This window comes from Choloepus didactylus, chromosome 27, assembly GCF_015220235.1.
Source record: "Choloepus didactylus isolate mChoDid1 chromosome 27, mChoDid1.pri, whole genome shotgun sequence".
NCBI lineage: Eukaryota > Metazoa > Chordata > Mammalia > Pilosa > Megalonychidae > Choloepus > Choloepus didactylus.
Genome location: NC_051333.1, coordinates 18,887,633 through 18,901,331, shown reverse-complemented (window position 1 = coordinate 18,901,331; position 13,699 = coordinate 18,887,633). Strand labels below are relative to the sequence as shown.

At 55.0% G+C, this 13,699-nt stretch overlaps 1 protein-coding gene across 2 annotated transcripts; it reads right to left on the bottom strand.

The window, feature by feature from the left end:
* Positions 1–303: 303 nt before the first annotated feature.
* CLIP3 (CAP-Gly domain containing linker protein 3) lies at positions 304–13,694 on the bottom strand. Of its 2 annotated transcripts, XM_037819535.1 has the most exons (14): positions 12,464–13,694; positions 11,921–12,143; positions 8,870–9,009; positions 8,692–8,785; positions 8,317–8,478; positions 7,729–7,847; positions 6,613–6,849; positions 4,309–4,444; positions 4,024–4,152; positions 3,243–3,386; positions 3,051–3,174; positions 2,830–2,894; positions 2,222–2,294; positions 304–1,838 (listed from the first exon to the last, which is right to left on the bottom strand). In XM_037819535.1, exons 2-14 carry the CDS (start codon positions 12,081–12,083, stop codon positions 1,784–1,786), a joined length of 1,641 nt encoding a protein of 546 aa, XP_037675463.1. In that variant the 5' UTR covers positions 12,084–12,143; positions 12,464–13,694; the 3' UTR covers positions 304–1,783. The 2 variants fall into 2 exon arrangements, with proteins under 2 accessions (XP_037675463.1, XP_037675464.1); XM_037819536.1 differs by lacking the exon at positions 12,464–13,694 and having other exon boundaries at positions 11,921–12,307.
* Positions 13,695–13,699: the final 5 nt, after the last annotated feature.

Below are 13,699 nucleotides of genomic sequence, written 5' to 3'. Positions count from 1 at the left end.
TGCACTTCCTGGCCTCTGAACTGCTGGGAACCCTTCGGAGACTGATCGTTGTCTCGCACCCGCCAATCAGAGCTATAGAAACGAAACCATTCCTGCTGCTGAGTGGGCCCAGGATGGGAAGGGTAGCCTCAGCGGCCGGCCGCAGGAGGGACACAGGAGAGACTGTTAGAAGGACTTCCCGCAGGCTAGGCCCTCCCATGGCTATGCCGCCGGGAGGCAAGATTTAAAGGACTTCCTCTCCCACCCTCCCCCAGCAGGGGTACAGAGGCAGAGCCTTAACTCCTCAAACACTGACCCGACGCGGAGAGGCCATAGAAATGTCTTTATTGAAGGGGACAGGGGTCATGCTGAGTTTGGGAGCATGCAGTGAAGGGGCAGTCGTGAGCTGTCCTCGGTGGTCAGGGCCCCAGGTCCTCCCTCCGGCTGTTGGTCTGGCCTAGGTGCTGTGGGATCCTTTGGGGCCAGTGACTCAGATCTGGTGTCTTGGACCTGTGGCCAGTACACAGACTGAAATGGGGGCTCCAGGATTTGGGATCCCCTCAGGACCTTGGGGCCCTCCATGTATTGGAGTTGGAGGCTTTAGAATTTGGGGTTCCCATGGGGCTGGTGCTTTTGAAATTTGGGTGTCAAGATCTGTGGACTCAGGGTATGGGGGCCTCCAGTTTTCAGGGATAGGAATTCCTCTGTTTGGGGTCTCCTGAGGCCTGTAAATAGGGCTTGAGGTGCCCTGGGAGCCCAGGATACATATCCCCAGACTGTGGTCTCCTCCATCCCAGGCACAAGGACCTCCATGATTGGTGTTTTCTGGGGGGCTTGGGATGAGATTTTTTAATTTGGGATTCCCTGGGGATTTGGGGATTCCATGATTTGGGGTTCCTGGGAATTAGGGCCTTGGGGTCTTCTAGGAGCTGTAGGACTTGGGGGCACAGGGGAGTTTGGGACCTATGTACTCTGGGGTTTGGGATCTCCAGAGTCTCAGAATGGGGCCTCCAAATTTTGGGGTCCCCCAAAGGGGGAAGTCATTATTTAAAAAATAGAGAATTTTCTGGGAGCCTGGCCATCACAGAGGCTGTGGGCCATGTGGGGTGGGCTTCATACAAGGCACTGGGGGTTTCTTGAGGGTGCAGAGGGTAGGAAGACTTGGGGGTCCTGCAATTAACACTTCCAGGACTGTTTTGGTGTCTGTAATTTGGAATGAAGTGGGCTGGTTAATGTGGGTCTCTTCTTGAGGAGCCTTTGTCAATGGAGGGGGTCTGTGGTTAGGGTACTGGAGTGTGAGGGCTTTGGGGTGACCATGGGGTGATGACATCTTGAGGGGCTGATGTTAAATGGAGGATAGTGACATGAAGGTCTTTACCCTGGAGGTGTGACCTGTGTTTATTTCAAGGGGACTTAGGGGTGGTTTTTGTTAATGGGGGGCAGTTTCTGATCCAGTAATGAGTGGCTCAGAATGCTCTGTAGAGGAGCATTATGTGGAGAGGGTCACTGTCATTTGGGTTGATGTGGAAATCTGTTAATTGGGGGGGGTCTGCTCTTAGGGGTGGGGGCGGGGACTATCCTGAAGGTGCTATATTCAGGGATCTCCTTCTGGGTGACCTGGGGTCTGTATCTGGGGGGTTAGCAGGGGGAATCTGTTAATGGGGCCTCAGTGTTTGAGGATCGGCTAATGGGGGACTCTATTCTGGATGTGTTACAGGGATCTCTATCTCAGGGTGACTTGGGGGCTCCATGTCTCAGGAGACAACTAGAGGGAGTTCTGTGTCCCGTCCAGTAGCCAGGGCCTCTAAGACTGCATCTCGGCTCTCAGCATCCAGGGAAACCAGCAACAGAAGAGCAACCTGGAAAGGAGAACGGGGTCACACCCTGATGCGGGGTGCAGGATCATCTGGATCCATCCCACTCTGGCTCTTCCCTGGGTATTTGGGATTGGGCCATTCTGGATTCTGCCTTTACCTCCCTGGCTGGGCCTTCTCAGCCTCAGGGGTGGGGGTGGGGATCTGCTTCCTCCACTTGCCCTTAAAAGTTGAAGTCACTGGAATTCAGTGTGGGGCCTCACTTCCTAAGGACCGTTTCTGGGTAAGCTTACCTAGTCACAGTTTTCCTAACCTTGATTTCCAGCCCCAACCTCTCTCCTGGGTGCCAGACCCCAGTGTCCAGTGGCCTTGAGGATGCTTCTTCCTGAACGTCCCACAGGAGAGGGGGGCAGGGGCTGGCCACGCACCTGGAGATGGAGTTCTCTGACGTGATGTCCTTTGGGGTACGGACTGTTGTGAAGGTGCGTTTGGGCTGTGTCACTGGAGGGGAGGGCAGGGTCTTAGGTGAAGGGATAACAGATGGAGCCCCACATGGCCCCCTGGAACTGAGGTACCCCACTGGCTCAGACCCAACCCACCAGACCCACTCAGACTCTGTGCTCCCAAGCCCCTTGCAAACACCCACTGAGACCACACACCCCTGGGATCCATGCAATCCCGCATTATTAACACCTGCCTACCCTTAGTTATTAACACCCACCCAGGTCCCCAGTACCCACATATCCTAGGCCCCACATTCTCAATACCACCTGGAGCTCTTGTCAATAATACCCCCCCCCCAACCACCCCTGTCCTCCAATACCTTCCCATGTCCCCAGTGCCTGTCTAGAGCCTTGTCATTAGCATCCCCAGGTCCCATAGCACCTACCCCCTTTTGGACCTTGTCTCATCATTTTCCTGGACACTTGTCCCCAGTTAAATATTAGAAACTGTCAATAGCATAAACCTGAAACCTATGACCCTTCCTCTCACCCCCAGACCTACCCTCCTCCCCACATTCCAGCCTCTAACTCACTTGTCACTTGATGCACTTTTTTGGCTCCGACACTGTCCCCAGGGGGGTCGGTAGATCCACCAATCCTGGGGAGACGGGGAGATGGAGGAGTCAGATCCACAAGTGGCCAGGGTCTGACTGAGAGCTGAACCCCATGGACATAGCTGGGGTGAGGGGTATCCACACATCATCTGAGGGGACCTCAGGGCCCTGGGCGGTTGGGGGTTGGAGCCGGAACTCACCTCTGAATGCGGGATGCTGGCGCAAAGACCCCATGCCGCGGGGGGCAGGTGAAGTACCGCACGCCGAAGACGGAGCCGTCATGCTTGCCCGTGGGCTGGTCCAGCTCGATGCCGTACCAGTAACCTGCCACAGGCAAGTGTCAGGATGCTTCCTGGCCCTGCCTGCCCCCCAGCCCGGTGCCCCACCCTAACCTGGGGCAAAGTCGGTCTTCCCATAGAAGCGCACAACTCCCTGCTTCTGGCCCGCGACCAGCACTTGGTCTCCAACCTCAGCCTTGGTGCCCTCACGCTGCTGCAGGCTGCCCAGAGACGGGGATGACGGGGACTTCTTCTTGCCTGGTGGTGGAGGATGCAGGGAGTAGGGGGCAAGCCCTGGGTACCCCCTGCCACCCGGAAAACCCCAACATAAGAACCCTGTCCTCATTCCAACAAGGAGAACTCTAGAGCCTTCCCTAGAACTGGGGGGCTTTGGGCTTGAAGGTAAATGGAATCCCAGATGCCAGAGAACTCCATCTCCAGAACTAGGAGGCACCTTTAGGCATGAAGGGGAAACTGATCATAGAACCGGGAGAACCTCCAAGTCCTTTCTCAGAGCTGAGGAGATTGGGGCCAATGAGTCACAGAAGGCAGGAACCCAGAAACTGTCTTTTTAAAATGAAGAAGGGGGAAGGGGCATTGGGGCTGAGAGTAAATCAAGTCACAAAAGCCAGGAAACCCACAGATTCTTCCCTAGAACTGGGAGGAAGCTGCTGGGCCTCAGGGGAAACTAAGTCACAGAAGGCAGGGAACCCACAAGTCCTCCTAAGAACTGGGTGGGGCCAGTACTGGGCCAAAGGATAAACTGAATCACATAAGTCAGGAACTCGGAAATCATCCTCTGAAACTGGAGTGTGGTCCTGAGGAGTCATAGAAGCTGGGGCACCCATAGAATGCCCCCAAGACTGGCTCTCCCCACCCCTAGGGCCCCCCTCACCTTTGTGCTCCCTGCGGCCTTTGCCAGTGACTCGGGAAAAGTCCATCCGGGGAGTCTGGGGTGTGGAGGTGACAGATGAGGGGGGTGCATCCACTGCCTTGGAGATCTTGGACACGGAGGCAAAAAGACCTGGGGGACAGAGCCTGGGCTAGGAATTGTCCAAGCCTCTGCCCTCTTCCCCACTTACCCCCCAGCCCCTGTTGCCTGATCGGCAGCATCACAACTGCTGAGCAGACACCCCACCCCATCCTCACCCACCCTTCTTGGGCCCTGAGTGGAACTGACCCTGCTTGGGGGGGCAGATGAAGTACCGGACACCCCCAACGCTGCCATCATTCTTGCCCTCAGGTTCGTCCAGCTCCACGCCCACCCACTGACCACTGGCGAACTCAGTGGTCCCGCAGAACCGCAGCGTGCCCGTCTGGGGAGACAGGGGAGGATATGGCTTGGGGGGACCTTGGGAGGCCCTGGTAGACCACAGGCACACAGGCAGCATGATGAGGGAGCCCTGGTTCAAATCTCAGCTCAGACATCACCACTTACAGCTATATGATTTCACCTCTCTGTGCCTCAGTTTCCCCATCTGCAAAATGGGAATAAATGTAGACCCCACCTTACAGGAGTGTATAGAGCTGCCTGGTCCAATGCAGTAAGTAATCACTAGCCTCGAAGAACAATTTAAACTTAAATTAATTAAAATTAAGTTGAACTTCATTCCACTACTCAAACTAGCTATATTTCAAGTGCTCAATAGCCACATGTGACTTGGGGCTACTTGTTCAGAGAGCACAGATATGGAACACTTCTGTCATTACAGAAAGTTCTACTGGACAGGGCTGCTAGAGATAAATTAAAGTCCTCAGAACAGGGCCTGGTGCTGAGTAAGGGATCAGTAAGTGTGGGCTATTATTATGCTGTACCTTTGGTCAGGGGACTTCCTGGGCCTCAGTGTCCTCTGTAAAATGGGGATAATAACAGAACCTACCTCATGGGGTGGTGGGCTTGTTGAAACATTTTTAATAAGTGTAAAGTTGCCTGGCTGCAGCGAGCCCCCAGTGAGTGCCGTTATAACCATCATGCAACTGTGGGTGATGCTCCTTCACCTCTCTAGGCCTCAGTTCCTTGTCTGTAAAATGGGCTGATTAACACTGCCTATTTGGAGGGGATTAGAGATGTGGGGATTAGAGCAGTGCCTGGCACACAGAGAGCGCTTGATAGGCACCAAGCCCTGTTCTAAGGGCTTTATGCACTTCAATTCATTTAAACCTCCCACAATGCCCTGAGTGGTGGTTACTATTAATATTTCCATTTTACAGATCAGGAAACTGACCCCAAGGGGTGGAATCTCTGGCCACAGTCCCACAGCTGGAAAGTGGCAAAGCTGCAGTTCACCTGAGCAAATCCCTGGGGCCTGAGCTCAACCACCATGCTATGCTGCTTCTCTAAGGGGCAGTGGTTGTTACTGAATGTCTTCCAACAAAGGGATTCACCTCTCAGAGCCTCTTTCAGTCTTTTGGGCTGTAAAATGGGGAGAGTCAACTCAAAGTCCTTACAGAATTGTCATCTGGATTTAATCAGACCATGTACTGAAAGCTTTCTGGATGGGGCTGACGTGCAAAATTGTTTCCTTGACTAGGCAACAAAATGTGATTTTTATGGTTAATGCTTAACTCACTGTGTAAGAAACAAAATCCAAATTCCTTCCAGTGGCTGCAGGCCTGGGAACTCCCCTCTCATCACACTGCCCATTCCCACCTCTGGGCCTCTGTACCTGCTGTTTCCTCTGTCCCCATAACTTGGCAGAGTGAGTTCCTTCCCATCTCCAGCTCAGGTATCACCTCCTCAGAGAGGCTTTCCTGGCCCATCGCAACTAAAACCACCCCCACCCTCAACCAGGGATGATTCACCAAATGCAGCCATTTAATGGTTTTCACAGTCCTCTTGCTGCTGGAAATGATCTTAACCGTGGGTTTACTTTACTGTCTCTCTGTAATAAGTAGAGCTCCATGAGAGCAAGGATGGGGCTGATACAGCCTTATCCCCGAGGCTGGAACCTGAGGAACACCAGGTAAATGAATGGAAGTTGGACAGTCTGGATGACTAAGATTCTCTCTGACCTCCAGGCCTTTACACCTGTTTCCCCCTATCTGAGATCCCTTTCTCCTTTCCTTCCCCTGGGCCACTCCTCCTCATCTTCGAGTTCGGTGCATTCCACAGCCTGATCACTCTGGCCTGTAGTTTCCCAAAGTCCTGACCACTCCGGGAGGGGAGGGGAGGCCTGACTGGGGATCGCCAGACTCAGGAGGACCCACAGGTACACCGAGCTGCTCTGATCCTGTGCTTCCCCCATCACAGCCACAGCCACCCAGGGCTGCCACTTTCAGGTGATGAGGGGCCTGTCTCCCCCAACCCCAGACGGAGAACTCAGCACAGGCCAGAGGAGGCACTCGCAGAACAACTGCTGGATGAAATAAAGGAGAGTGTGAATGATTGGAGGGGGCGGAGGCAGGAAAAGGGGACAGTCTACACTCTGCTCGGGCACCCACCTCTGAGTCTCATCCCTCCCCTGCCCCACTCCAAGTCCCTGACCTTCTGGCCATCGAGTAGCACGCGGTCTCCCAGGCGCAGACCCAGTGCGCTGAGCATGAGATTGCCTGGGACATTGTCATAGTTGGGCAGGGTGACCTTGGGGAGGGCGCAAGACAGCGGCACAGCCTCCTCCAACAGTGTCCGCAGCTCCTTGGCCACCAGCGCTGCCTCTGCCTTGTCCAGGGACATGTCCATGGGGTCTGGGACCACCTCTGCTGGCACCTGTCCCTTTCGATTCTGGGGGCCAAGAGGAAAAGAGGGAGTGGGGACTCAGTGGCACAGTCTGTGTCCTCAGGGAAGCCACAGCCCCTGAGACCCTGTCTGGGATATAGCAGGGAAAAGCCTGGGTGACACCACAGGCCAACACAGGAATAAGAAGGATGGGGTGTTAAGGTGCAGACCACAGCTCCAGGGAAGTGAGTCCCTGAGAGCCCGGGCTGGGGATGTGTTTCAAGGAATTGAGGATGAGACTGGGGGTGGAGCCAACAGGGAATGAGGGCCACACCTTAGTAGTGTAGTCAGCCCTCAGGGAGGCCATTTCCCCAGAGACTCCAAGCCTGGAATGGGGCCACATGGGGGTTGAGCACTGAAAGTGGTACAGAGCCAGGAGTAAAGCTCTGGGCTAACGGGAAATTAAGAGAGGCAGGGCCTCAGGGGTTCAGGCCATGTCCCCACAAGATATCTGTGCTCAGGATGCTGCTGAGTGATTGGTGTTGGGATGGGATCTGGTAACAGAGGGGTCAGGGGTCAAAGATCATTTGAAGGATTATGGGGACCCCAATCCTCTTCTTCACAGAGGGCCTCAACTCTACTTTCCTTGTGATCTCTAAATGCTGTCTACACACAGGCCCCCAAGGTCAGCCAGGATTGAAAGAAAAGATATTCCTTACTGGGAGATGCTGGAAAAGTCCCTTAATCTCTCTGCCTCAGTTTCCCCATTGTAAAATAGGGCTCATATGACTTAACAGCTATTATATCATTTGTTGAATGTATGGATGATTTTTGTAGTATTTTGGGATCCTCAAGAAAAAGCAGGAGGTTCTGGGCCGCCTGGTCCTCCACAGAGACCTGCTGGCGGGAGAGGGAGGGAGAGAATGCGGGCCAGGGAGGCCGTACCCGCAGCGCCGGGTTGGCACCGTGCTCCAGCAAGCATTTGGCGGCGCCCAGGCACAGGTTGGAGGCCGCGATGTGCAGCGCTGAGCCGTGGTTGAAGTCACTGCACGTGGAGTTCACCACTGGGAGGTGGGCGAGAGGAGGGTTCTGGGTGAGCGCCCTCGGGCCCGGCCCCCCTAGCTCCTAGCCTTCCCCCATCATCTCTTTACCTTAGCGGTCCCCGCCTCTGCCGCGGAGCCCCGCCCCCGGCCCGGAGCCCCGCCCCTCACGCGCCGGCCACTCCCCCCACCGACCCTCTCCGAGCAGGTCCTCCCCTCCCCTCGGGCTGGGGACCTCAGCGCCCCGTCTCCCGCGCCTCCTACCTCCTGCCGCCCTCTCTGTCTTCTCGGATCCCGGTCCCCTCTCCCCTCCCAGGCCTCAGCTCCGCCCCATCACTCGGTGTCTCCGCCTCCTTCACCCCACGTCCCCGGCCTTGCACCCCGTCTCTGCCATTTTCACCCAGGTTCCCGCCCCCCGCACTCCGGCCCTCGCTCCCAGGGATGCCCTCCCTCTCCTTCCAGCCCTCCTCCCTCCCTGGGACCCGCCCCTCACCTCGCGGCCGCGCGCCCTTGAGGAGCACGCGCACGAGGTCGGGCACGTCGAAATAGGCCGCGTAGTGAAGCGCGTTCATGTTGGTCCAGCGGCTGCGCAGGGTCACGTCGGCGCCCAGCGCCAGCAGCTGCTGTGACAGACGCACGGCCGCCGCGGGGTCCCCTGCGCGACGCTCCGGGTCAGCTTGGGCCCCTCCCTCCAGAGCGCGGGCCCAGGGCATGGGGAAGACCCTGAGCCTCCAGGGCTGCACTTTGGAATCTGAGGTTCCAGGTTCAGGATGAGGGTCTTAGGGCCTGGGTTCGGAGTGGTTTCACGGGTGTTGAGTCTGGGAGCTTGGGGTTTGGGGTTCATGGTTTTGGGGTCTGGGGTTCTTACCCACTCCGTGAGCCCCCGCCTTGCACGCATAATGGAGCAGGGTCATGTCAGTCAGTCCATCACGATCATTCACGTGGCAGCCTCGACGCAGAATCTGGGAACACCAGGGGACGAAGGCAGGTTACCCAAACACGTGGGGACCCCTCACCCTCCTCCCTGCCCTCCCCAGTAATCTTGCCTCATTGCCGATGACGTCAATCTTGTGCTGGACTTGGGGCACCCACTGGCGCACAATGGCAAACAGCTCGGGAATGGTGGTCTGGGGGTCGAACAGAATCTCCTGGCACGCCGGGTCATTGGGGTCGAAGAAGGTGAAGGCTGGGGTGGTGAGAGGTTCGCGGTCACCCTAAGAAAGCTGACCCCTCCTTCCATCTTGAGGCAAGGGAACCCCACCCAGGTCTTTGCCTTTAAGACCCCCTAAGGCAAAGTCTCAAACTGGTGGTGCTGGGCCACTGCCAATCCACAGGCATTTTCTTTGTGGCCAGCACGAGGTTTCAAAATCATGTTTCACACAAAAATCTGGATGCCCAGAGTGTCCTGAAATATTGAAAGATTTCCAATCGGTCATTCCCTGAAATGAGTGTGGTAGGAAGCCTTCCTGGGGGCTGCTAAGTCTAGTCCACTGTTCCCCCGGCAGTGTGGGCAGTTTGGACAAGTCTCCAATATTTAAAAAAAAGGGGGGGGGGCAGAAATCCTGGTTTTTAAGAAAATCTCCCAATTCTTCAACTACTATGCAGTCGTCTGCATGCAATGCATCCATGGGCAGGATCCAACCTGTGACCAGCCAGGGTGGTGCCCAGAGGGACTTCCGTCTTCCTCCATTAGACTGGAGGAGTGGGAACTGTGATGGGCATCCCTCTCCGGGCAGTGTCAGCACCCTGGACAGGGCGTGGCACACGGCAGGGTTGAGCACGTGTTGAAAAAATGAGCAAATGAATGACCTGAGCACACAGAGCCCAGGGAATTACCACATAGAACATGTATCCAGGAATCAGCCCATGTGCTCCTTTTAAAACCTGAGGCACGTCATGACCCTCCCTGGCTCAGAGCCCCACCCCTACCCCTCGACATCCCCCGAATCCTAACACACTCAGAGCACAGGCTGAAGTCCTCACCCCAGCCCTGCACAATCTGCCCGTCACTCCTCTGCCCCCTCCCCGTTACTCACTCCCCTCCAGCCACATCGGCCTCTCTCCTATCCCTCCAAAATCCCTGCCTTAGAGCCTTTGCACTTCCCGTTTTTCCCACGTATTATGGTCTTCTCCATATCTTCATTAGGCTTTGCTCAAATGTGACCACCCTGTCTAAATCAGCACCCTTGTTCTTTTCCATGTACTACCCTACTTTATTTTTTAAATCATAACACATAACTCTGCCCCTCTTTTGTCATTCCTGCCCCCCCCCTTTTTTTCTCTTCCTTTCTCACTTGTCTCCCTCACTAGCATGCAAACGCCATGTTTCTGAGTTGCCTTGTTCACCCTCTTATCCCTGATGCCCACCACAGTACCTGGCACACAGTAGGTGCTTAGTCAATCTCTCCTGAATTAATGGTAACTTTAATACATAAATACTTGCATCCCTCAGGGAGTTCACTCTAGCCCTCTCTCTGTCCTAGACCACATTCCAGATTCCTTCACATTCTGTGACCAAACCCTCCTTGTTCTATTAGAATTTCTCAGGGACTCCAGCTAGAGACTGACTCCCCCCTGGCCCAAAGGCTCCAGCCATATTCAGCTGCATTTCCAAGGATCTTCCAGTTTCCTGGGGTGGATGTCCCAACCCCCAAGCCCCCCAGATGATTTCTTATTTTTACATCAGACTGAAGTCAACTTGTAGCCTCTGTGATCCACTTCCATGGGTGACATGCCCACAGATGATGTCTCTCCTGCCCCATCCTGGTGGGTGCCTACTCTCTAAACCTGGTGTCTGGTTTCTAAATCTCACAGTTGCTGTGTACTCCCAGTCAGTGTCTTCTAAAACCTCCCTCCTTTATCCAACTTTGTATAAGCTCCATCCCTCTCTACCTGTAGCCAGAGGGAGCTCTTAAAAATATAAATCAGACCTGCCACTCCTCTGCTTTTAAATCTCACCCTCTCACTGCTGTCCCCCTGTCAAACTTAGAAAACATCAAAGTCCTTGCTGTGGCCATGAAGGTTCTTCCAGATCTGGCCCTTGCCCACCTCTCACCTCAGCTCAGATATGCTTCTTATAATTGCAGCCCCATGATCATCTTTCTGCTCCATGCACAGTCCTGCCTCAGGGCCTTTGCACTTGCTGGTCTTGGCATGGAACTCTCTTTCTCCAGCTCTGCGATGGCTGATTCCTTCTCATGCTTTGAGTCTCCTCTTAAATGCCACCTCCTCACACAGACCTGTCCTGACCACTCTGTCTCAAGTAGCTGCCCCCAGTTGTCTCTATTACATCTCCATCTTTTATTGTTTTTTTTTTTTTTTTTTTTCATAACAGAGACCCCAATCTGAATTTATCCAGTTTACTTCCCATGAGCAGGGATCATGCCTGGATTGCTTGCCATTAAATCCCCATTACCCAGCATAAGGCTTCACGGAGGAACCCTGGAGAAATACTGCTTGGTGAATGATTAGACACTTTCAGTTTCTCCAAAAGGCCACCCTCTCAGGTCCACACCCTCCTACCTCAGGGCTTTGCTCCTGTGGTTCCCCCTCCTGGAACCCTTATCCCTACCCCTTTCCCCTGGTTAAACCCGAACTCACCCTCCAGTCTCCCTCAAATGTTACCTCCTCAAGGAAACCATGTGTTAAAAACCTCTTGAAAAATGTTCTTGATAAACACAATCTCATGTCTTGTAATTATATATTTATATTATATTTTTATACTTATTTTTGTGGTTATTATTGAGTTCTGTGAGTTCTGTCAGGGCAAAGACTGGGTCTGTCTTGCTCGGCTGGTGCTGTGCCCCCAGCTCCTAGCATAGAGCAGGGTCCAGAGCAGGTTTTCAACAAATGTTTGTTGAATGACTGTATGACTGAATGATATGTCATGAGTCAAAGATGGGGATTATTCCATGCTCCCGTGGGTGAATGAATGAATGAACGAATGAAGGGGGCCCAAGGGTTCAGCAGCCCAGTCTTCTCAGGACCAACCCCAAATACACTAAAATGCTCCCACCATCACGGCTGGCAGAGCTCAGCCCTCCCTCCCTGGCCATCCAAGGCTCCAGGCCAGATTCCAGGGTGGGGAAGGTGGTTACCGTAGTCTTTGGGGAGTGGGGCAGGCGCCGAGGGGTGCACCACAGGTTTCTGCCGGCGCTCCTGGGTGGGGCTGGGGACCTCGGGGACGGGCTCGTCCTCCTCCTCTTCTTCTTCCTCCCCCCGGGGTGGCGGGGCCATTGGGGCAGGATCCGTCTTAGTCATGGTCCTCAGTGACCCCCGGGGGGGGCGGGTGCAGAGCTGGGGATGGCCTTCAGGCAAATCCTGGAGGCAGAGACTGGCTAGAGAAGGAACCCCCTAGGCTCCAGGGTGCAGACTCCCAGAAGCAACTAAGGCCCAGGGTGGCCCCCGCCCCCAGGTCTGGATCTTGGGAAACCATAAGAGACGGGAGCCCCATTCCCCATCGGAGGGCCCCGGTATGTATGTGGGCCCAGCGCCTACCACCTCCCCCAGGCCCAGCCCCCCATTCTTCTCCAGCGTCAGGCTCCTCAGTCTCCGCCGCCCCCTCCCGGGTTTGTTTATCTCGGGATGCAGGATGCTTCGCCCCTCCCCTCCTCCGCGGCCCTTCCCTCTTCGCATCTTACCTCGTGCAGCCGAGACTGAAGACCGAAGACGAGACTGGGGAGACTGTGGGAGTAATGGGGTGTCGGAGGATGTGACGGGGGAGGACAGGGAGACAGAGAGAAGGGGACGAGGCCCCCGGCGCCGACAGAGGATGGGGGTGGAGAGGGAGGGACGCTGAGGGCGCATGCGCGGTCTCATCCCCAACCAGGAGCGGGGGAGGAGACTCTGGGCGGCTGCTCCCTGTGAAGAAGGGATTGGAGGCAGCGGGGAGGAGACAGACACGGTGAGACAGGGAGATGAAAAAGAAATGGGCAGGAAAAAGGATGTGAGATACGAAGACAGGAGAGAGATGAAGCAGAGACAAGGGCAAAAAGAAATGGGGAAAAAGGCATGTCTTTTTTGTTCATCCACCCTGTACAAACCAGGCTGGTTAGGGCAGGGGTCTAGGTGTGTTGCGGTGGTGGGTGTTTACACTTTCTGGGACCGCAGACCTGACCCCTTCCTCCATGCTTGCCTTATATAGGAGGTGTCTCAAAAAGGTGATTTGGTAGACTCCTAACATCATTATATCATAATCTTCATCATCATCATCCAGTGCTCACACAGCATCTACTAAGCCCAGAGAGGTTAAGCCACTTGCCCAAGGACACAAAGCATGTAGGTGGTGGAACTAAGACTTGCAACTCAGGTAACCTGGCTGTAGAACCTGAACTCATCACCATGCTACAGTGGCCATAGGGGTGTTGGGAGCAGATCTGTCAGAACCCCTCCAACACTCTCAGAACCTGTACCTACCCCGGGAAGTCTTCCTGAAGCCACCCCAAGACCCAAGTGTCCCTGGCTCAATCGTGCTGGCTTGGCCATCACACCTAGGGTGGGCTGCGTCCTGCTCTGTCCACAATCACCCCAGCCTGAGCAGGGTTGGGTGACTTTTTCTTCCACAACTCCTTCCCACCATGGCAGGCCCAGCAGCCCCATCTCCACAATACTTCTGATCCCCCAGTGTTCATCCTGGCCCTTCATTCTCTCCCCCCTGGACTATCGCAGCAGCCTCCTCCTTTTTCTCCATGCTCTGTATACCCCCACCCTCCAGTATCTGTGGCCACATACAGCTACAGGGATCTACTAACAGATCAGGGACCTCCCCTTGCTGCAATCCCACTTCCTCCCAGTCTCCCCCTTCCTCACTCCACTCCAGCCATACTGGCCTCCTTCCTCTTCCTCACCCCAGGTCCTTTGCACTGGCTGTTCCTTCT

Coding starts and splice junctions, on each gene's coding strand:
- CLIP3 (XM_037819535.1), bottom strand. CDS start 12,083: ATGACTAAGACGGATCCTGCCCCAATGGCCCCGCCACCCCGGGGGGAG. Junction 6,850..7,728: donor GTGCCAACCCGGCGCTGCGG/GTACGGCCTCCC, acceptor CTTGGCCCCCAG/AATCGAAAGGGACAGGTGCC. Junction 3,175..3,242: donor GAAGACCGACTTTGCCCCAG/GTTAGGGTGGGG, acceptor TGCCTGTGGCAG/GTTACTGGTACGGCATCGAG.